Raw genomic sequence first — 24,044 nt, 5'->3', positions numbered from 1 at the left:
AAAAAAAAGAAAAAAAAAGCCTAGCACAGTGCACTCTGTTCTCAGCTCAATAAATACACGAGTTAAATAGCTCTGCACTCCCTGAGCCAGACGACTGAGCACTTTCTCTGAGTCACAGCACCAAGGTGTTAGCTCAGGCCCTGTCCCCCCCCCAAAAAAACTCCAGAGGGACACTCCAGAGGTCTGTCCAAGATGACGGGGGAGGTGGGGGAGTGGGGCGGCAGAGTTCTCATAGTGCAATTTCGATTCTTCATCCTCCCGCGGGATTAACGGTGACCCTGACGCGGTTCCTGCCATCAGCGATCGTACATAGGCTGTGGGAGTCGTGGAGGCTGTTTGTGTATACATCTGAAATGTGAAATATACAAAAAAACACTCACCATGTTAATCACTGAATACACAACAAGATGGAAATTGTCATGAAATGTTAACACTGTATCTAAATAGATACAAGATACTCTTTATATTTGAATCAAACACACTACTTTTAAGTTTAGTGTAACTTGGGCCTGTGGTGTGGGCTGTTAAAGGACTGACCTGCTGGGTTAAAGGACTGACCTGCTGGGCTGTGGTATGGTAGGTAGGGGGCGTGGAACTGTGGGAATTGGGATGGCGAGGGGGCCAGGGCCGGGGATCCGAATCCCAACCGCAGAAGTGCTACGGGCCAGCCGAGAGGGTTTGACCAGTGGGTCTGCAGGTAGTGGCTTCTGAGGTGGACTTGGCCTGTCATGGTCCTACGACCGCACGTGCACACACACACACACACACACACACACAGTTTAAAAATGAAATGCATATACTCCTCCTGTAAATACTTTAACTACACCCTGTGGCCTCTGTGGAGTCTCAAAGTCATCACAAACATGAGAGAAATGCCGCCACGCTCTGACCACTAGATGGGGCTGTGTCACTTACCAACTAAACTTGGCAAGTTTGAAACACAGTCTAAGTCGCATGATCATCTTCTTTTGTGGTTACTGTGACAGTTGTCAGATCTATAGAGAGTCTGTCATATGGTATGTACTTAGTGTAAATAACATAAAAACAAACATAATCTGCTGCCTGCTCGACCACTGTTCTGGGTTGATTTGTTGAAACATATGGTGACGTTAACAAAAAGAATCTAGAAGAAAACTGACAAAATTCAGAGCCCCAGAGATATATATATATATATATTTAAAGAAGATTAAAAAATGTCTGTAAGTCTGGCATACATGACAAGCTAAGCCTTTCCCTAGGCCAAAAAGCTTTGTAGAAAACCTCAGTTCCAAAACATTTCCAAGTGCCAGACACTGTGAGAAAGTGATTTGTACTTGTGATTCCTAAGAAACCTGCTCCCTCCCAAAGAATGAGAGAGAGAGAGAGAGAGAGAGAGAGAGAGAGAGAGAGAGAGCGCGTGCGAGCGAGCTGAGTTTTATTGCATTACAGAGGCGTTAAGTCATGTGTGTGTGTGTTGGTGTGTTGAATTTTAAAAGGAAAAAAACAACAAGACAGGGTCTGAGGACGTGAACCTGTTTCAGGACACATTCTGTCCTGAAAGCATAGCCATCTTTAAGTTTTGGTGGTCTCATGGCATGGATGGCACTGAGGGTAGAAACCTTGAAACCAGAAGGTTGTGGATTTGAACCACACGCAAAATGGATCTGTGTTAGTGTGTTCCTGAGCAAGGCACTTCACTCAAAGATTGCTCCAATTAATCAGTAAGGACCTGTTTGGTTTGGGTTTAAAGAAGCAGTTGATTAAGTTGTACAATACAACAGAATTATCCCATCAGGACCCAGCCGTGATTATATCAGTTTACACAACCTTCTCTGCCAGTCGCACGAACCATCGCTAAAAAAGTTCAACACATTTCAAATGACTGATCCGATTTATCTGTTTTTTCTCCATTTGTTCCTACGACTGGAAAGGAAACTTTACGTGCGCTAATCTCGACAGCACAGTCTCGTGTACAGAGACATTTTTATTTCGGTCCGCACAGCTGGATCATGGTTTGTTTTCAGACAGACAATCAGATGAACAATTTCACTTTGACTTAGCACTAAAGCAGATCTCGTGCTTTCACATGAATGCTACAATCTGAAATCAATCACCTTGGTGAACTGTTGGAAAATGACGGATTACAGAATAAGAGATGCTCTGGTACAGCTGTATAAATGTCTGTTTGCAAAAAAAGGAACACGTAGCTTTATTTTTTTTCTAATTTGTTTTTAAAGAAAGCAATTTTGGAGAGATCATTCAAAGACAGCAGCAGTGCATTCTATCGGCAAACTCACTGAAAACAACATCAGTGGTTTAAAATCGCTCTTCCCTCAGATTCTCTCCCCTCAGTAACCGGTGCAATGCCTGCTGGGACTTCTCCCTGCTAGTGTCAAGTAAGACAGAGTTTATCTGATGGCAGAAACAGATGGAGACTCAAGCTTTGCTTGTTTTTAAAGCAGGTAATCTGAAGGATATCTGTATATCTTATGCTACTAACTTGGTTTGAATCAGAAAGATGTTTCCTCATGCCGAAGGTATACGTTTTTATTTGAGACATGGGTATTTTGGTTAAAGAGAATGCCCTTCAGGCACTCTGTGTCTCCCAGCTCACCCACATGCTGAGGGCTTTGAGAAAGCCAATCTGTCCATGTCCCCCTGAACCTCAGCAGCTGATTGGAGGCCATAACGAGAACCATGCTCACAGCAGCACTGGGCTGCCCATCTGAGTAAAGGGTCAGTCAAAACATGGAGACAGAGTATGAAACAAAGCGATGTTCTTATAAAATTACTGTTGTTCATGTCAATTTATTCTTTGAATTTTCAGGAAAAAAAAGGTCTGATACCGTTTCATTGTTTCATAACTAATAGCGAGTCATTTTATAGGTTTCTCAAACTGTCGTCTTTGTTTCTCTGCTGAGATACTGATCGCTGCACTAAGCAACTGAAACTGTAGTAGGTGAGGGTTTATGGCTGGTGTTTTCTGCAGTTTGTTTGGCTTTGTGCCTCGGAGCGATGCTAAGATGTTTTGCGCCAGATGTTTATTTTTCCAAGTTGTCTGATAGAGGAGCTGAGAGTCGTGTCTCAGTGCTCCACTTATCATGTGAGCCCTCATAGACTCTACAGACCAATCTCTCTCTTTCTCTCTCTCTCTCCCTCTCTCTCGGTCTGGAATCTTTCCATCAGGGTACCTCTTCATTTCTCTTCTCCCCAATTATCTCCATCTCTTTCCCTTTCATCCTCTCGTCCCCACCATCTGTTACAGCTTTCTGTCTTAGACTCCGACTTTTTTTTTTTCTTTACCCTTCTTAGATTCTCTCTTCGTCTTCACACGGAAATATGAATGTATATTATACAACAAAGGGAAGTGTAACATCTCCTACACGACGTCTCTCTGTTCGCTCCCTTATGGAATTAAGCATCTGTCAGCATTCCCAGTGCTCCTGTGAAATACAGGCATATCTCTGGGCAAACAGTGTACCTGCCAAGGCTGAAATCTACACTGGTAAACTAAACAGTATTCAGCTTCATCTCATTTACTGCAGTCTCAACTGGATAACGAAAAATGATTTTCTTCAGAAAGACTTTGCAGAAATCATGTTGCTAGAGTAATATCATCTTTTTTTCCTTTTTTTTTTTATTTTTATTTTTTTAAGAATGCCATGTTTGGGGGTGCGTAAAGCTCACCTTCTCGGTTGGACTGGGCAGCTGCTGGCGTGGGAGTGTGTGGAACGGTGCCGCTCTGACTGGAGAGCGCGTTTGCGTAGGGGGTGCTCGGTGTGGAGGAACTGGGGGTGGATGGTCTTGCCCTGTGCTCATGCCCATGCCCAGAGAGACTGGCATGGGATGGCTGATTTGCAGTGGCTGACACTGGGGCAGACGACGCAGACTGTGGGAGTGGAGGTTATGAGGAGGCAGGAGAGGCTCTGAGATAAGATGAGATGGCTGGAGAGAGAGAGAGAGAGAGAGAGAGAGAGAGAGAGAGAGAGAGAGAGAGAGAACGAACATCAGTTCACTTCAGTGTTCTAATACAAGCGTGCTGACTCATTCTCCTCTTTCTTTCTACTACGTTTCTTTCTTATCTCCAGAAAACCTTGCAAACTGTTTTTTTTTAGCTGTTTTCCTCATTCCTCTCCTCTATATCCTCCTTTTCTTTTACTCATATTCCTCTCTTTACTTCAGACAGTCTCTCAAGGTTATCTCTGTAAAATATACAGCATTTAAACATGATCAGAGTTGTACCTGGGCATTTTGCCTGAGATGATCTTACTTTAACTGGGACTAAGGGAGAGGGCAAGAAAGAAAGAGCAAGGAAGACAGAGTAAAAAGAGAAGACCTTGACTAAAACTTTGTCTCGCAACATACTACAGGTCAAACAAAAAGAGGGCAGGTAACAACTACCATTCCCTCCTTTTTTCTTTCATTCTTTCCTTTTACTTTCTTTTTCCCACTGACAGAAGTGTGCTGACTGCATACATACTGGTCTAATGAGAATGGGCTGATCTGATTTGAGAGAAGTCTGTGAATTTCAAATCCAGACACATGACCTTTGACCTCTGACTCACCTTCTCCTTGAGTATAACCATAAATACGCACACACACACACTTTTTTCAGATCATGCTATCTTACCTTTCCCCAGAAAGATAGCACTACATGGTGCACACACACACACACACACACACACACACACACACACACACACACACACTCTCACTGGCATTTATAAATTCACACGTTGCTCTCTAACTATTTCTATTCCATATGCCAAGATCTTTTTTTCCCGACTAGTATGAAAGTAACAAGAAACAATTAATGTGCTCCTATTATGATAGCACTGCATGATTCATATTTCATTGAAATGGAGACACCTCTCCATTAAGATCTGAGGCTTTCTCTGTCAATGAAACAGCTCTTGTTAATATCCCTTGAGGGATAGACACAAAGGATAAATAAATTATTCTCACATCGTCATCTTGTTTTGACAATAAGCCTCAGATGAACTTGTTTGGACAAGCATGGTAATTCTCTGAGCAAATTTAGCCTATCTAGCTGCAGGGGGAAGACACAACCGCAGTACACATACGGGACCTACGCATCGTTTCTGAAACTCATTAGCGTGTGTGTGTGTGTGTGTGTGTGTGTGTGTAGCTCACCTTATAGATACTGGAGCTGAGTGGTTTAGATGGGGGCTTGTGTTGGGGAGAGACCCTGAAAACTGAGTGTGTTTGCGGCAGGCTAGGTGATCTGCTTCGGCCAACTGACCTGCAGTACAGAGAGAGGGAGAGAGAAAGAGAGAGAGACAGGGAGAGAGAAAGAGAGAGAGACAGGGAGGGAGAGAGAGAGAGAGAGAGAGAGAGGGAGACTAAACTCACAAAGATCCTTTTTGCTGACCAGTAAACAGGACTATGCAAACAGAAAAATAAGAAATACACTTAAAAGCTCTAAAAGGAAATGAAGACCAAGCATGTCAGAATAACAGGGGGCATAAAGCAGCCAAGCACGTCAGAAAAACAGGGAGCACAAAGAAAAGAAAGAAAGAAAGAAAGAAAGAAAGAAAGAAAAAAAACAGAATTTCTTTCTACGGAAGTCTTAGCACTAATCATTAGAGCTTGTCTGTTGTCAGAGCGGTGCTCTTTTAATTAAGGTCCTTTTTACATCATGATGTCATCACTTAGAGTCTAAGACTGAGTTTCATAATTTATGGCTAAGGATCTCAACCGCTATAACTGATAGTGGATTTAAACATCAGAGAACATATTGCTAACTGATCCAGTATTTCTGGGACATGTCATCAAAGATTTCTGGAATATTACCCAACTATCATTGAAGTATCAGTTAAGCCAGCACAGTGAGACTGTGGTTCAAATCAGTTACTGAGAGATTTTGAAATATTGTGGTGTGAAAATCACTTAATTTTTGCTCTCCAGACTTGACTAATGGGTTAAGTGACAGGGTCATTAAAGTACCTGAGCTTTTGGATGGTGCTCTTTTTCTGGGTGAAGAGCAGCTGCACTAGGGTCTTTTTCTTCAGACAAACGACTGCTCCAGCCGCCAGGAGGAGCAAGAGGGAGATAACGATCCCCACGACGACAGCCCTGCTGTCAGCTGACGTCACATACGACAACACGCACATTAATACACACACATGCACGTCTACAGCACAGCACGAAGAGGGGGACACAGAGAGTCTACAGTTAAAACACATCATCAAATAACTTACTTCACCTTTAACCCACTTTGTCACCACCAGACCTGAATCAACTAAGTGTCTGAACGACAGGATCCAAATACTCTATAGGGCTCAGCTTTTGAAACACTTCAGCCTTTGAAATACTTCAGATCATTATTCGTCTCAGGTATGGTCATACTCATAACCTTGTCTTTAACTTGTAAACGTTGCTCCTCTCTGTGAGAATAATTGATTTATTCTTTATGTCTATCCCTCCAGTGTCTGTGGTCTACTTGGTAATGTTAAGATTAACACAGTGGGTAGAGATATGTTCTGGATTTCTTTCTTTTACTGGACAATCATAATCCATAGGGTGTTCATTTGCAGACATGAATGTGTTGAGTGTTAATTCACAGACACATGTCGCACTGAAGCAGTTCTGAGCCAGACAGGCCTGTGGACAATATAAAAGAGTGCTTATTTCACTCTGATTTTCCTGTTTTTTTATTCATTTTCTGTACTTCAGCTAAAGCTTGATATGAATATTGATGTGTTTTCTTACTTTTATAGCTGCCAGAGAGACAGACAATCCGCTCTGACTGTTGTCACACTTTTCCTTATGTGTCTCTAAGACCATCATATGCCCTTTCCTTTCATCAAGATCTGTCTTTTCTCCATCATATTTAACAGGTGGGAACAGAGGACCTTAATGAAGGACATATTTAATGTCAGTTTAAAATACCTGTTGTCTCTTTATAAGGGAGTTAGACTGTGGTCAGAGGAAAGCTGGTGTATAGATGGTAATTAGTCCAGATGATAAGAGAGGGCATAACACATTTGTTTTTCCTAATCTCTATGCACTTATATTTTTTATATATTATACTTTGAGGACCTTTCTATATATATACATGCATATATAAAATGTATATTTTATATTTAAAAAAACCCCAAACAAAACATATCTATGTAACCCATGGTAGCATTTCCGGGTTCTTCTTACGAAGGTTCACAGCTCTGCACATTTTTAAATCTCTACCTGCTGTAACACACCTGATTCGACTCGTCAGTTCATTATCCAGACTTTGATTTGACTCATCAGTTAATTATCAAGAACTTGATTAGCTCAAAGTGGTACGTTACAGGAGGGAGACACTGGGAGAGGGAGGAAGAATAACAGTGGGCCTCCAAAGGTAAGACTGGGAATCACCATTGCAGAAGCCCAAGTCTACCACCTTCACGCTGACTTATCATTGCATCAGCTGTAATTGGAGTCAGTTTGGAATCATGAATTGCTCTATAGGTTTTCCTCTTCTTTGCCTGCGGTGGTAGACGCCTGGAGGGCTGTAGTGTCTGTAGATATCTGCTCAATCCGTGAACACCACCTGACTGTGTGAATTAGATCATTCCTTCGAACTCAGAATAATAACACACCTGCCTCTGGAGTGCTACAGCCCTGCTGGTACTGATCTAACACAGCGGCTGCAACTAATTACCTGATGAGCTGAATTAGGTGTGTTACAGCAGGGAGAGATTTAAAATGTGCAGTTGTGTGTGGGCCTTCAGGAGAAAGGATAGGAGGAAACTACTCTAAGGTGTACAGGGCTGTGCATTAGATGATATTGTTGTAGAGTCACACCAGCAATTGTTGGGTATGCAGCTACAAATCTGAATGTGTCCTTTTCTAAAATTGTCCCGTTTGCGCTTCAGTGTGATTGGACGGTGTAGCTAACAGTCACTGTACCTGCAAGTCTCATTGGCCCACTATCCACACTGCCCCCAAATCCCGACCTCTCACAGAACGGGGGCGCCCAGTGAGCTTCACAGTGACAGTTCTTTTTATTGTTACACACCTGTAATCACAAGACATTACAGTTAATGTAAATGGGCAAAGGTAAGGTTTAATCAATCTCTCAAATGGGTCTTACAGTCAGAGAAAGTGTAAGTGTATTTCCTCAGTTTGCCTACATTTTACAATGTCATATGAAATTGTTTGGGTGATTCATGATTAATGTATTAATCATGAATCATAATTACAATGCAATGTGTACATGTCTCTAAATCTTGGCAAAAGACTGAGGAAAAACATTCATATATTACTCCTATATCATGTATCATATGTGCAAAGGATATATCATGGAAAACAAGACGTTTTCATAAAAAAAATAAACAAATAATAAGATTCAGTACATTCTATCTAGTGTCAACAATGGCTTCCACAAATTATGGTGTTACAAAGTTGTATAAATCTTAAACTGTAGAAATCATTTACATGTTCTACTCTAACATGTGAGGTAAGAAAGGATTTGATTTCTGCAGAAGAGGAGCATGTGTGTCAGTTTCTGTGGCTCTGTAGAAGGGCTTCAGAATGGCCAACATGATGGTGAAAACATGTGGAGGGGAGCCCATCTCCAAACTGGCCTCGTACCTTATAACAGGGTGGAGGGGTTGGGTGGGGGGGGCTCCAGGGATTCCCTCTTCAGAGGGATAATGGACTACAGCTGTCTGTGTGAGGGCTTAGTTACATATCATAGGATTGGTCACTCCCTGCCCAAGGTCACAGAACACACACCCATCATCAGCAGCTAATCTAAGCCAAGTATGTTTCTTAACCTCTCTCACCCTACTGTTCATGCACATACACAGACAGACATTTAACACACACACACACAGACACACACACAGACAAACATGCATGCACTAACACGCAAAAATTCAGACACAGATGTACACATTCAGGCACATGCAGACATAACACATGTAACATACCCACACACACCAAGCAAGAAACATACACATACACGCACAAATACACACATGATGAGGAAAACAAGTTCTCAAAAATGATACGATATGTGTAGTTTACATAGCCCACAGACAGAAAATGAGAATTCATAAAGAGGCATTCATCTTCAGTGCTTTAGCCGCCACGAGTCCTGATTCAGAGAGCATAACAACGGCGGATAAATAAAACATTACACAGAGCCGCTCTAGGCTCAACTCCGAGTGAGAATGCAAATGCCACAGTGTGGGTTTTATTTTTTTTTTTTTGGCGAGGGGGTGGGGTGGAGTTTTAGCATTCAGTTTTCACCCTTCCATTGGCAAACACAGTGTGTATCTGAGCCAAAAGATGACAAATAGGTGCTTTAAGGAGGAACATAAATGAAGCCATTAGATTGAACGGCTCCAAACCTTTAAGGATTAATGAGGATTGATAGACAAACCCCAATAACAGTTGCAATAAGTCATAGAGGGTGTGGGAAGTGCATTAGTGTCACGCCATTTTCTGTTCAGTACAATAACTAAGAAGAGAAAATACTGTGATGCTGCAGTATGTTCCTCAGAGAGAACGCTGATGCAACCTCCTCCTTCTTCTCTGTGCAGCTTAATGATGCTAGACACTCTCAGTGATGTGAATGAGGCTACATTAAAGTAGGTTCAAGATTGGAAGGGTTTTTTTGTCGATCGTTTGGGAGGAAGCTGGTGAGGAACCTGGGTGATGTTGGAGATGGGGTGTCTAATGCACTGATAGGTTAAACATGGACAGCTCTGTTTGGCACACACACTCACCCCTCTTCCATGGCACTTCCTAGAGCACTCGTGTACTCCAAACACACTAACGTTCTGACATTGCCTGTTCAAACATAACTACAGGATAGAGAGAGACAGAGAGAGAGAGAGCATAGCCATGTAAAACAAGTGCTTGTAATGCATCGGATACATTGGAGATTATTAACATAGAAAGTGGTTAACTGAATGTGGGTTTGCTTTACAGGCATTTATAATGTAGTTGTTGACCCTACCATTCCTTGTCCACACTTAGTGCCGGCCAACACCAGCCCTGGGTCAGGCATGTCGTCTCCCAGGTACACATGCGTCCCTCTGCACAGGATACGACCCCCCTCAGGTAAAGGGATGTTTGTTTCTATGGAAACCGCGTTTGTCCCAATCACTGGCCTGTTAGCACCTCCTTGGCACTGAATTTTGCCGCATTTAGCATCCCTGTTTTAAAAGCAGCACACACACACACACACACACACACACGCACAAGAATCAAAACAGGGTTCGGTGTCCTTCAGTCAAACCAATGACAGAAAACAATGAAGTTATAATAGCCTGAACCAATTTCTTTAAATGAATTAGTGAATAATTTTGTCTTGATGTAACTGGCCTGTTTCCGTCTCCCTCATGTAAAAGATGAGTAACAAGCAATTAATTATCGGCAAAGATGACATTATAAACATTCAGGCTGGCTGGAATGATTAATTATCCATTTTAGAGGCTCAAGTTATGAAAACAGTTACATCAGTTAAAAGCAGTTTCATGGAAGCTTAGCACATGACACACCCATAAATAATGAGAAAACATGGACGATTTAATACTTTATTTATTTCACCATCTCAAACTGAAATTTTCATTTATTTTTAGACTTGAAATATTTATATTAGGGAAGTGTGATAAACCAAGAACATGTTATTATCCATGGACATATTGTTTGCCATGCTTGCATGTGCAGAGTATTCAAATGAATGTTGTTTATACTCGTTCCGCCCTTATTCAGCAATAAGAAAAAACAAAAAAACAAAACAAAATAATGTTTTGTATGCATGACACATGAAGGAGTCTTGTTGTTCACAGTGGGGCTGTAAAACTCTAGTCCTGTCCTTAAGGACTGCAGTCTCTGCAAGCCTTTCATCCTCAGACTGTAAACTAAACCACCTGATTGCACTAATGAACTGATCCACAGAATTAAGGATGGTCATTAATTAGTGAAATCAGATGGCGTCGTACATGACTGGATCAAACACCTGTGGATCTGTGACCCTCACATGCAGGGACTTCATGAAGATGAACATATGGAGATGAAATAAGCTAAAGATATCCTACAGACTGAAAAGCAGAAGTTGTTTTTTTTTTTTTAATTTAGCTTGGAAACAAATGTTTAAACTTAGTGTTTGAGTTAGTGGAGGTATACTTGACTGGTATTCTATTGTTGTTTTTTTCATAAGGCAGAAGACATGTTCTGTATGTAGTGTGTAGCACTGCCAAGCTGTACCGTGCTTCACATTTGGCAAAGGAGCCTTTGGAATCCTTCCCACAGTTCCCATAGGGATCTCCTGCAGAGTTCACCCTCTCAAAGCAAATCCCCGGGGCAGGCTTGGCTCCTAGAGGAGGAGGAGGAATGAGAGAGAGGGAAAACATTCACTGAATTAATTTACTACCTGAGCCAAATAGGGACTTTTAACCTCTTTTTGAGGATACATAATGATGACTATTTTCAAATTTTGCCGGTTAGCTTTTTGCCTGTGGAACCAAATGGAGCACAGTTGAAGTGTTGAGTTAAATTACAGCTTCTGCCACATTCCGTTGAGAATTTACAAGATGTGAACAAACGTTAAATATGGGAGGTCCAAGCCATCAAACTCACTGGGTCCTGCCTCTACGCTGGTTCCTGACACTCAAATATTCCTAGCTCAGGAAACTACATTAAAGACCACTCCAAGAACAGGAGAGCCTTGGAGCACTCTTTTCCACATGGTTACTGAATTATTCCCATGGCAAATGTTTAGCCACAGCTGGACACTCTTCTACAATCTGTTGTCCCAGTAACAAATGTCCCATGTTTCTATAGAAGAGACCTGTAAAAAAAAAGTCTGACCTTGTCCCCAGAGAGTGATGCACTGTTGCTCGTGCGTCTGGCATATGCCATTGTAGCAGTAGCCGTCCACGTTCTGGCAGGTGTGCCCGTCGTGCAGGTAAACGTTGGCGGGGCAGTGCGGGCTGGCACCGGTGCAGAACTCAGGAAGATCACAGGAGTTACTGGACTCACGGCAGGGAGTGCCTGCTGGCTTCAGCTGCAAACCAGACGCAAGAGAAAAAAATACTACAGATATCAGAACGATCTCGAAGAGAGGACTTTTGGCAACAAAGACAGCCGACACGCTGGAGATGAACAGGAAGAGAGAGTGATAGAGGAGAGGGATGTAACAGGGCGGCGTGTTAAAATGAACTGAGGTTGATCCACAGATAAGATGAACAAATGAGAAATAAAACATGTCTCACACAGCTGGGTGGTGCAGGGGTACATTACACTGTGTGCTATTGCTGGGGTTGTGAGTTCAAGTCTCAGTAATACCACTCTCGGGTCAGGGATTGCAAAGAACATGGCTAACTGGGAAATACTGTGTTCTGTATTTCTGTAAAAACTCTCCTAAAGCAAACAGACACCATGTCTGCATTTGTACAACTCAAGAGATAGTAATCTTTACCTTCACACACTGAAACAAGGGATCATGTTATGGATTTTTTGATAGCACAAGGAACTGGAGATTAAGAAAAAAGGGGTTTAAAAAACATAGATGAAGTTCATCTGTAAACAAAAGTCAAAACAAAAGAAAATTGAGTTAATTTCTCCCGCTCAGCTTTAAATTTTGGTAAAAAAAAAAAAAAAAGTGCACCACTGACGTGTGCAACACATTTTTTTTTAAATTTCCTCGAGTTTTTCCTCTGTAAAAACAGAAACAAACTCGAGGGAAACAGTCAAGTCTTGATTGCGATGTTGCCATCCCATGAGCCTCAGGGGAACCGACCCAGTTTCATCCCTTTTCCCCAACGCTGCGGTGACTGGTACCACAGAGAGAGGCAAAGCCTTTACTTTGGGTGCCTCCTCTGTTTAGTTTAGCAGTGAGTTCTGCCTGCTGATTTATGTGTCTGGAGATCTCGCAGGAAACTTGATGTCTACTTTTTGGAGCATAAATGTCAGTTCATGTTGAGCCTGGTAATGGGGCAAAGAGAATCGATTTCCACGCTTCCTCTGTCTCTGCTGAGCGGTTGTGTATGAGGGGAAAACAGAGGGGGAAAAAGCATGAGACAGAGAGAAAGAGAGCGAGAGAAGGGAGAGAGAGAGAGAGGGAGATATGTGCTGGTGTGTATGAGTGTGTGTGTGTGCGTGTGTGTGTGTGTATGGAGGTAGAGTTTTACCTTACAGTCTTCACAGCACTGTCCATGGGCACAGACTGCATCTCCTTTAAGGCTGCAGGTTGTAGCGTTACAACAAGGGTTCATACACTCCTGACACACAGACAACATGAGAGTTCATGTCATTTAGAGCAAAACATGCATTGTTATGCCAAAGAAGCATTCAAGGAACCAGTAACTGGTGAACTACAAAGGCAAAACACATATCAATAATAGTCTGTAATAGAACTATGTAGTCCAATACATTAGTTAACAAAATCTGGAATAAAACACAATTCAAATATTCTCCTCTTCTAGAAAGAACTCCTTCATTTCATTCTTGGTTTAAATTGATCAACTCTTTACCTTTCAGCATGAAAGCATAGAGACAACAGCACTTGAAAAACAAACCAGTCTGTGTGTCTCTGTCAGAGTGTATTTGTGTGGACAGACTAAGCCATCATATGTTTTATATTAGTGGGTGCAAGTCAGTTTGATCTCCACTTGACCATGCTGTTTTCATTGTTAAGAAAGATCTGTTATTCTTAGTCCTTGAATTGTTTACAGTGTATGTGTGTGTGTGTGTGTGTATGTGTGTGTGTGTGTGTGTGTGTGTGTGTGTGTATGTGTATGTGTGTGTGTGTGCATGTCTGCTTATGACATCAGCCTGGAAATGAAGCGGATATGATGAGGACTCTTGCCCTTCAACACAATGAGAGGAAAGGGGATACTGTGTGCGTGTGTGTGTGTGTGTGTGTGTGTGTGTGTGTGAGGGTGAGGTGTTGAGGACGTGGGGTCAGGCTTTGCCCTGGTGGACTACTTTTTGGGTAGAGAGTCTCTTCATTGGCCCGACTCACCTCTCTCTGCTTGACATCATTCATGTTGTAAATGTGGAGAGTGACAGGAACTCACTCATCCTCTTCCCCAGTATGCGAGGACTGGAACTGGGCATGCTGCCCACACACCAGTCCCTACTCTGAGATCACAGGACCTCAGAGGGGTAGTGGACCATCCCAAACCACAGAACAAGAGCCCTTTAAACCACCAGGCCTGATTAAAAAGCCTTTTTCTTTTTAATCCGGTGCTCTACATGCACGCCAATAACATCACTACATGGTGTTCGCATTGTAAACACTAGCTTAGCTGTGGTTTATACTGGACTACTACTCTACCACATCAATATGTTTCTGAAACAAATATTACTTTTGTCACATAGAACTGTCTGTGGATGTAATGGTTTATACTAGTGGGGTATTTTAATGACATTCTGACCTATTTAAAAAAACATACTGAGGCTCTCTAAATGATAAATGACTATAAGTGAATATGTATGTGAGTGTTTGTATGTGAGTGTTTAAATGTGCTCTCTCCTGTGAGAAGACAGTTTTCTGACTTATTCATTTCCTATACATGTGTTTTTAACATATGTAAACTTTGTGTTCAGGAGTTCAGGAGAAAACAAAGCCCGGTGGAGTGGAGATCAAGACACGTCACAGTAATATAACGCTCAGTCCAATCTGGATGAGCTCCGCAGGGATGGGTTGACACACTGTGCTTTCTTTGTCTGAGTTTGGTGAAATTGTTCTGCTTTGTTATGGCTCAGTTTGACACTCTGGCTATTCTGTGTTTTTTTTAAACTTCCTCTGGCTTAATAAAAAAATCCATATCGGCATACAAATTGACAAACACAAACAACAATACACACACACACACACATACACACATGCACGCACGCACACACACACACACACACATCTCTGTTGTACCTCTGGTTCTCCACAGTCACACTCTTCTCCCTCCTCGATGTATCCATTGCCACATTTCTGCCCCCCGTAGAGTACTTTGACCTCTGGCATGTTGAACAAACACATGCCCACTCCTTTCTCCAGACTGGCTGCCAAATCCTTCTTACTGCAGGTACTGAAAACAGTAGGGAAAGGATACCTGTGGGGAATGAGGGATAGAGAGAGGGAGAGAAAGGGGCACATTTTAGGTTTCTGAACTGCTATTCTTGACAATAAACAGAAACATGGTGGTTTGACCTTTTCATTTAATTCTATTTCTATTGTTCTGATCAGTCACTCTGACTCCTTTTCTTTAGAGACGTTAGTCAGCCAGAGAAAGAGAAGGCTTCAAAAGCCATTTATTCCAACCAATAATTATGTTCAAACCCATACAATTTTCATACACCATCAACAAGTCAATTCAAAATCTCCACCTTCACCATCTGAAACCTCAGCCCTGCCCACAACCCTTATTTGTTCAAAAAGCAAAACAAAACAATTTAGTTAGTTCATAAAAGGTATATCCATTAGAGATCCAAAACTCTACAAGAGACACTTACAAACACAAAACATTAATGTCACATCTAAGTTTTGATTTGTGTGATTTCAGGATGGCTAGTCTAAGGGAAAGAGACAGCCAAGAAATCCTTGACCAGACTCCATGTCCAGTCTAAATTTGTTTGGAGATTTGGCGTAACAGAGGGCAGTAATTCGGTAAGACAGATTGAACTGGACATTTCTCTGCCACAGCATAAGACTCTTGGGGTGTCATACACACCGACCCTGCACAGGACCGTGAATGTCAAAATCTCACCAAACCATTTCGATGACCCAGCCAAGCATACTAATGAAATATGCAGGAGGTCACATTCACAAAATTAACACTATTCTTATTCAGGTCCCCAGTACCGTCTCAGAAAAAGTCAAAATAAGTATAAGGCCACACGCTTTGATGGTCTGAAAGGTTAATATGAGGTCATACTAAACCAGACCAAATCAGATGATCAGAATGGGAAACTTCCCGAATTCCAGACACTTCTTCTCACATAGAGTTTCTCTAACAGGACTCAGCCAAGCTAAACTCCAGTCTGGTCATGGACCCACACAAACCTAACAGACAGATGCTACATGTCTCTGCTCATCCCCGCATATGTCCGCCTGTCTTCGATGAGACAATGTTTTTGTGATGCAGAAATTAGAGGTAGAGAGGACTTGGAGTAAAAATTCATGAACTGTTGTTTTCGAAGCATATTTGTCTATCTTGAGTTCACTCTGAAAAGCTGCAGAAGGATTGGTCACGGTCGGCTGACAGGGGACGTGCTTAAACTTGACTCAGGCTCTCTGACCTCGACAAACAAAGACGCATAGGAACAAACAAACAAATGAGCTGAGAAGCGAAGGGGAGCGTTTGCTGTTCGTTCATGAATATGTATATGAGTCTGTGTGCGTCAGAGTGTGTATGAGAGCTGCAGTGTCTTTGTGTACCAGTCCCTGTCTTTGTGTGTGTGTGTTTTTTTGTAGAAGAGTTTCATCCCCAGATTAATTAGATATACAAGCTTGGAAAGGATTTAAAAACATTCATATTTATAAAGGCAATGAGGCTCAAACACAATGACCACCTACCGCAAGTCATTTCTCTTTATCCTCTGGTTAGGAACCTGTACTGTCCAGCAACCAGTAGACGCTTCGTTTTTTTAATGGGAGTGTCATTCTTCTAATATTTATGGATTAGTGTCTGTTTTAAAACAAACATATCGCATAGCACTGGAATGGATCCTTTATTATCCCATTTCTTATAACGCCTCTCACATTCCAGTCCAAGCACAATGAGCCGACCACACCAAACACTTGACACGTCTGCACCGTTTCCCTCATGGCTTAATGGCTCATTAGCATGTGTTTATATGAGAGAGAGAGAGAGAGAGAGAGAGAGAGGGGAAGAGACAGAATGAAATGATATCTCATTAAGTTACACCAAATGACGTCCTGTGAGATTACACCAGAAGGTTGCAATGATATCATGCATGTCGTACGGTCTTACTTGTGGTCTCAGTTCTGTTGCTGGAGCAACATGGTAAACCTGATTTTTAACTAGGTTGGTGTTTCTTTGGCCAACACTGCTGTGGAACATCTAAGCAGATCCAAGCTTCACTTGCTCTTTAAAAATTCCTGTAAGTGCTCTGTAATGTTGTCGTGGACAATGTCATTGCAACCTGGAGCTCTGAGCACCCTCTATATCAGCTGCCACAAAAGCATTTTGGTGCTAAATAACCATCTTTTTCAGTTCTGCCCTGAAAAGCCTTTCACAGTAACAAGCCTCTATGAGTAAGAGCCTTTTTACAAACACTGCTATTACTCTGAGCGGGCCTCCATTAGCTGGGTGGAAAGTGGCTTTGTACACTGGCCTTCCATTTTGGTCAATCTCCAAATATTGTTTTGTTGCTGTGTTTCTTAACTCTGGGCCTGCAGACCAACAAGACACATCAATTTTACTCTAGCCAGCACCTCTACACCTTATTGAACCTGTCTATTGTTTACTGACTGTTTGACTTTTTTTTTTAAACTATATGTGCAGGTACCAGCACTAACCATACAATCTATGCAGTCTGTATGATCTATAGGGTCTCCAGGACTGGAGTTGAAAAGTATCTCTCCCTGTCTCCTCTCCTTCCTCAGTAATGATTCTCAAAATAAACAAACAAATAAATAAATAAATTAGGCAGGAAACATTTCACCTTTAAGAGTATGGCTGTCAAGTCTTAATGTCCAGACTGACTATTGACTATGAGATTATCATTGTCATTAGGGGAGACAGCTCATAGATTGGTTTGTCTTGCTTTTAACTGATGTCTAAAGGTCTGTGGTCCTGAGATGGTGATGGTGGGTGGGTAATGCTTTGTCTCTCACTGAGAGACCGTAGATTTAGAGCACAGCAAATCTCTAACTTCAGACATCAACACTTGGACAATTCATTGGCCACTCCCTCTGTAGATAAACACTTAAGGAGAGGCGTCTTACCCAGACTGGGAGGTTTGATTTGTTTCTTTTAGACATGAGACAGGGAAAAGCTGATTTCAGTTGAGTGAAGCAGAGAAAAGAAATGCCTCTGTTATTGGTGCCAGCTAAGGCCAAACGAATTCTAGGTGGATGGAAAAAAAGAGGAAAGAAAGAGAGAGGAGGAGAAGGAAAAGAGAGAAATAATTGTCAGAGAACAGCTGTGCTTCCCCTGGGGGTGGGGGTGGGTTGCTTGGTTTGAAGAGGACAGGGTTGTGAAGAGGTAAATGAGGACTGTCCATGCCCAGATTAAAACAGGGTTTTTTTTGGGGGGGGGTCTGCCCTCAGCCAGAATGCCATGATTCTATTTCAGATCACCTCACAAGAAAACAAAACAAAACAAAACACAGAGTAACACAGCAGCAATCATACAATCCTGTTTTAAGAATGCTGGGACGTGCTATTAAGTCAGACAACAACATAAGAAACACCAGTTACTGGAAAAAGCATCTTGAAGGCAACAGCTATGAAGTTTCACAGCAAAAGACCAGAGATTTATAGACTATAGAGGATTAGAATAAGGGGAAGAAATGGGAAGGAATCTGTTATGTGCGGGCAAATACCTGGCATTAGAAGTCACGACATCTGGCATTGAGAAAGAGCGAAAGTTTCCTGTTGAGAACTGGGAAAAGTCTGTTGAGAGATGTCAGCATTTAACAGGTTTGTAGAGAGAATGATATGGTAGCGGTGAATGAGAAGCTGATGCACCGACAGTGAAAGTGAGGGAGTCCTGAAGCGTGGCATTTCACACAGAGGAGAAACCAGTTTGGACTGGCACACAGGGCAAGGGGAAGGTTGGCTAGGCTAGCGCAGAGAAGGGTAAAGCTGGACAGTCTTGGCAACGGGTAAACGAGGTTAAGAGGGCTTAGCGGACTGAAAAGTCAGGCTAGTGATAGGCAGCTTTTAGACAGCTTGGTTTATATGGCTTAGAATGATTCAGTGGTAGAACTGCTATGGGTGGAGTTGGATTCACATCAAGCGGAGGGTGTTTTTTTTTTTTTTTTTCTAGGAGAGCCAGGCACTTTGAGCTGGTGAACGTGATGAGAATGTGACATTTCCAAGCCAGTTTGTTCTCTCAGCTGTGCGGCAGGTGCTACAGAGATAAAGAGAGCCAATGATGGCGCAAACACACACACACACACACACAGAGAGAGAGAGAGAGAGAGAGAGAGAAATGCACTTCTACAAGTGTCCATTCAGTCCCTCTTGGCTCTTCTTGCCTCAGCTCAGTTCTTGTGACTGCAAAGCTGATCCATCTGTTTCTAGCCATAAAGTGTGTGTGTGTGTGTGTGTGTGTGTGTGTGTATACACATGAACCTACCATCCATGCACCTTTTCAATCCCTCCCTCTTGAATCACTTTTAGCTTTCGTCTGGGAACTGCTTCAATCTTTACTCTTGACATCAGTCCCAAAAATCACTCCTCTAAAACTCCTTTAAATAACAAATTCAAACCTTTTGACTTTATACTCTCTCTTGCTCTACACAGAAAGACTTCATGCATAGTCTCTGATCATAATCAAAGGATTGTCTGATAACTTAGAGTAGGGTAGTGAACATATGTGCATTTGTATTCTCACTAGTTAAGCAGAGAGAGAAAGAGAGAGGGAGAGAGAGAGAGCACAATCAGATAATCTATGTGCAGCTGTGAGATGGTCCTAATCATTCTGTTCAGCACCCAACTGAGTATTATTACAGCTGAGCTAGCATGTGGGGCTGGTGTTCCAGGAAAAGGCTGTACGTTCTATGGGGTAATATTAGCTTAAACCCCAGCATGCTCCACTAGGGAATTCCAACTATGTTAATCAAATTTAACCCAGCAAGGTGTTGAAACAGGCAAGCTATCAAGGTCATGCCATCATCATTTGCATCAACTTATTGACATGCACACGCACAAAAACACACACACGCACACGCACACACACACAATACATGCTCACATACACAGAGTGAAGGAAAGAGAACAAAAGAAAAAAAGAAAGAAAGAAAGACAGAAAGAAAGAGAGAGAGAGAGAGAGAGAGAGAGAGAGAGAGAGAGAGAGAGAGAGAGAGAAAGAAAGCATGCTCTCAGTATCTTCTCAGCTCTACCGACACACAGACTTCTTCAGTAACAGCTAACGGAGCTGATATTCCAAAATGTCTATTCTCTGTCCAGACATTTTCTAAGCTCAGCATGAATGCAACCTATTAGTGCTGCTCTGATAACTCTGATACCTGAGAGATGAGAGAATAGATACGAGAACTCAGCCGGTTCCCACTCTAACCGTCCCAGCCCTAAACTATGCACGACTCACGTCATTTTTATTTTTTCCACATCGCTGTCTGGCATTCACAGGATGATGAGCATTGTTTGTGATTAGACGTTATGATGAGTTTCATGTGACTATCAAAAGCTGAAAAAGGCCAGAGACTTTTTTTCACTGAATGATATGATCAGCGGAGCTTCCTTTAAAGGCCAGCTGACACAAACACGCAATACTGCACTGATTTTTACCCTTTGATTACAGTCTGGTGGACGAGCACACTGAGAAAGAAATACAGTCTACGTACAATGCTGGGCCACAACATCTTAAGTGCAGATTCCATAAGACTGGAAAATGTTAATCATATATACTCCATAAGGCTGAACAACATGTCTGCTTAATTCAAATCACAAACTGTAATTAACTATTAAAGAATATCTCAGTGCTTTTCCTCCTGACATACTATCAAAGCTAACAAAACTCTCAGAGGATTCATTCCACCTTCTCCGACAAAAACAACTTCCCTCTACTTCATTATTTATAAACACCACTAACCTCCATTATTACAGTTAGAATCTTCTAGATTAACCCTGACACCATCCGCATGTTTCTCTCATAACATCTTAGTTTTTCTTTTTGTGTATTTGCTTTTGTCTTTCCCTCTACTTCTACATCTGTCCTTTTCACCTTCTTGTTTAATCTCTTTACATTTTCAACACATATCTCACAGTTTGTTGTTCCTTCAGTCAGTTTTTCGATTCATATCTCTCATCATTTGATTGTCTCTTTCTCTGTCTCTCCAGTTCTGGCTTTCTGTCCATGTTCCTGTCATCAACCTTCTATTCTGACTGTGTACTCTGCTGTCTGTCTCACTGTGCTCGCATTGAGAGTGGTGTGAGAGAGACAGGACATTTAGGATGAATGATGGGAAACTCACAGTTTGGGAAACTCGCTCACAATCTGTGTCAAAGGGGCACAGATAATGCACTATGTCAGATTAGAAATTTCCTCATGTTTTTTAGTGTCCTGTGCAGTCTTAGCAGAACAATAGACTGAGACCTGGAAAAGGGTTTTGAGTCGCTGACTAAGTCAATATATGACATTATATAAGGTACCACCACATTTGTGTTCTGGGATGTTTATCAGAGCAGAACAGGACACTATGCTAAAAAGTGTGCGTGTGTGTGTGTGTGTGTGTGTGATTTATGTTTATTAGTATGTCTTACTCCATTTAGGCAGTAATAAACTGAGGAAGTGTGTCTGTGTCTCTCCCACGTGAAGTTGGAAAATAGGGCAGTATTGTTCTGACTCTGCAGAAGTACACAACCTCCTTTCATTGCCAAACAAAACATCTAAGCTCAACCTGCAAATACACTCTTAACTCCCAGATAGCACACACATTAACATTTACATATATACACAACAGCACCAATTTTGCATCCAGCTGAAAGCACACACACTGTAAATACATTTCATCTCTACAGTGTTTTCCCAAGCACATGAATGTTCACTTTATTCTTTTCCCCAAAGTGTACTGTGTGTAAAGCAAAGACTGGTGGTGATGGTGTTAGGGAGCAGGGGTGACAGACACTGGCATTGATGCATGCTTTATGAAAATCCTCTTTCTGTTTATAGAGGTGTTGAAAGCTAGTGAAAAATTTGTGGTGTGCCCTCATTGGAGAATTTGATGTTGTAAATATTGGATGAGAAAAAACAGGGTGACATCAGCTTCTCTTTTCCCCCTACTATTTTAAGCTAAAACGGGTAGATACTTTTCTCTCTCTCTCTCTCTCTCTCCCTTTCTCTGGTTCTCTGTTCTCCTTCATTTCTTATTTACTGTCTTTTTTTTTTTTCACCCAGGCCTTTGACTATGGCTGCCCTAAAGGACTCCTTGTGGTTTCCTCTTTGTGTGTTACTCTGTTGTTTTATGAGAGTATGATGGAGAATTGGGTTACTCTGTTTTAGATGGTCATGCTCCAACAGCAACAGAGAGCTGCAAGGTCCAATAAAAATACACCACACAGAGATGGCTGACACCGCGATCTGACCACAACTGAGATTATGCAAAGACTTTTCCTCAGACTAGAAAGTAAACTGGTTAACACCACACAACAAAGTCAGACTTTGAGAGGCAGAGAGAAACGACTGTGGTCAGACAGAAAATTGATGGAGCAGAAAAACTTGTGTGTATGCTGAACGCGTGTGAATGCTGAACCAGGGGAGATACACTCATTCAGTACTTCTGGTGATATCTGACTGAGCAATAAATTTCGAGGAAAAGCCCCAAATGCTCCATTCTCCAGATTTAAAGTGCACCTGAGCTTTCCTTCACTCAGACAGCTTTGGGTTGGAGAAGAAGTAGCTTCTTGCCGTTCCCACTGGCATTTTTGTTTATACAGGAGCTGGCCATCGGTGATCATTCTGTACAAAGTTATTGCATTGATTCTCTAGAGTGTATTCCACTTAACAGGATTTCTCAATTACGTGGACAACTTAGGTCAAAAGGTCAAGGCGGCTCAGTATTCCTTAGCTGTTTCCTTATTGGCGGAGTTTTCGACTCAAGTTATCGGTCTAACTGGAAAGCTCTGTTTAGTGGAATGTCCCCCCGGGTGTCCACGGCTGTCATGGCAATCGATCTGTTCCTCCAAGGGCAAAAAGACAGAATACAGAGCCCAAGGGTCTAAATGTCTTTTTATCTATCATTTTCCTTCTCTTTCTTTTTTTCCCCATTTCTCCTTACTCTAGAATACATCCCAGAGTTACAGGTTTGAATTTTACCATCATCTGATAACACAATTTGCTGTCAGTCCAGACGGTAGGTTGAAATATCCTATTAAACGCATGCTCACCTTATCAACCTGATGTGTACTAGTGACACATGCAGTCGCACGAGCTATCAATCCCTGAAACCAAGTTACCATTCTAGACAGTTTGGACCTCATATCTCCAGTTTGTGATTGGACTGGCAACATTCACTTGTGTTGTGTTTTTCACCAGTGATGGGAATGCAGCAGGTTCGTTCGATAGTAGTAGGATTAATCACTTTGAGAAGGCTAATTAACCCTGAGGTTAATTGAAAGCGGGGTAAACAGGCGATTATTTTCTTGTTTACATGGGCGACAATAGCTTTGTTTGGGAGACTTTAGATAACGGGGTTCACTGGACACTAATGAAGTGGTTCTATGGGGAGCAGACGTGGATTTGCATACAATATTTTGTTAAGGAATGCACTCTAAATAAAATTATCCAAATGAGATGTTCACATTGAAAGAGGGGTATAAACACACATCATTGTTTTTCATCCTGTGAGGTGCAGGGACTTCAACTTAAACAGTGTGGGCAACGAATGTGGAACGCTAGATATCCCAAATTTAAATAACTAATTACAACGTGCAGCTACGACAGCGTAAGAACGCGAGAGAGCAGACTCCGTTAGGTACCATGTATCTAATCACAGCATGAGATGTACTATGTAATTACTGCAGTAGGCATCTGAGGCAAACGTCCAATTCCAAATGGGTACATGTAGATAAAGGCATAACTCACCCTGTGGAAGGAGTCATAATGCATCCTCCCCTGTCAACTGTCATCCTACAGCCGCACCCACGCTCCGGCGTGTCGTGATTCATCCCAAAATTGTGTCCCAGCTCATGGGCCAGGGTCACAGCTGCTCCCAGTGGGTTATCTGAGTGGTCCTAGACAAGGAGGAGTATTATCATAAATCTCCTGACATTGTAAAAAAACACACACATATTTCACATTACCCATTACTGCACATTATATCTTTTACCTCTCAGCTCTTACTCTCGATAATGTTTATTATTAACCATGTTTCATAGTTCCCTTTATTCATTTTATCAC

General features: G+C 42.0%; 1 protein-coding gene across 1 annotated transcript in view; it reads right to left on the bottom strand.

Annotated features, from left to right (window-relative positions):
* Positions 1-296: 296 nt before the first annotated feature.
* adam12b (ADAM metallopeptidase domain 12b) overlaps positions 297-24,044 on the bottom strand; it is a 61,094-nt gene continuing 37,346 nt past the window's right edge. Inside the window, exons 11-23 of the mRNA XM_030787413.1 lie at positions 23,730-23,878; positions 14,870-15,047; positions 13,128-13,217; positions 11,806-12,001; positions 11,203-11,311; positions 9,950-10,148; positions 9,717-9,794; positions 7,891-7,999; positions 5,947-6,133; positions 5,134-5,242; positions 3,667-3,924; positions 555-734; positions 297-332 (exon numbers count right to left, since the gene is read on the bottom strand). Coding sequence (XP_030643273.1) covers positions 297-332; positions 555-734; positions 3,667-3,924; positions 5,134-5,242; positions 5,947-6,133; positions 7,891-7,999; positions 9,717-9,794; positions 9,950-10,148; positions 11,203-11,311; positions 11,806-12,001; positions 13,128-13,217; positions 14,870-15,047; positions 23,730-23,878 — 1,878 coding nt within the window. The remainder of the gene's footprint in view (positions 333-554; positions 735-3,666; positions 3,925-5,133; positions 5,243-5,946; positions 6,134-7,890; positions 8,000-9,716; positions 9,795-9,949; positions 10,149-11,202; positions 11,312-11,805; positions 12,002-13,127; positions 13,218-14,869; positions 15,048-23,729; positions 23,879-24,044) is intronic.

This window comes from Chanos chanos, chromosome 10, assembly GCF_902362185.1.
Source record: "Chanos chanos chromosome 10, fChaCha1.1, whole genome shotgun sequence".
NCBI lineage: Eukaryota > Metazoa > Chordata > Actinopteri > Gonorynchiformes > Chanidae > Chanos > Chanos chanos.
The sequence above is the reverse complement of the archived record's forward strand: the minus strand, read 5'-3'. Positions and strand labels throughout refer to the sequence as shown.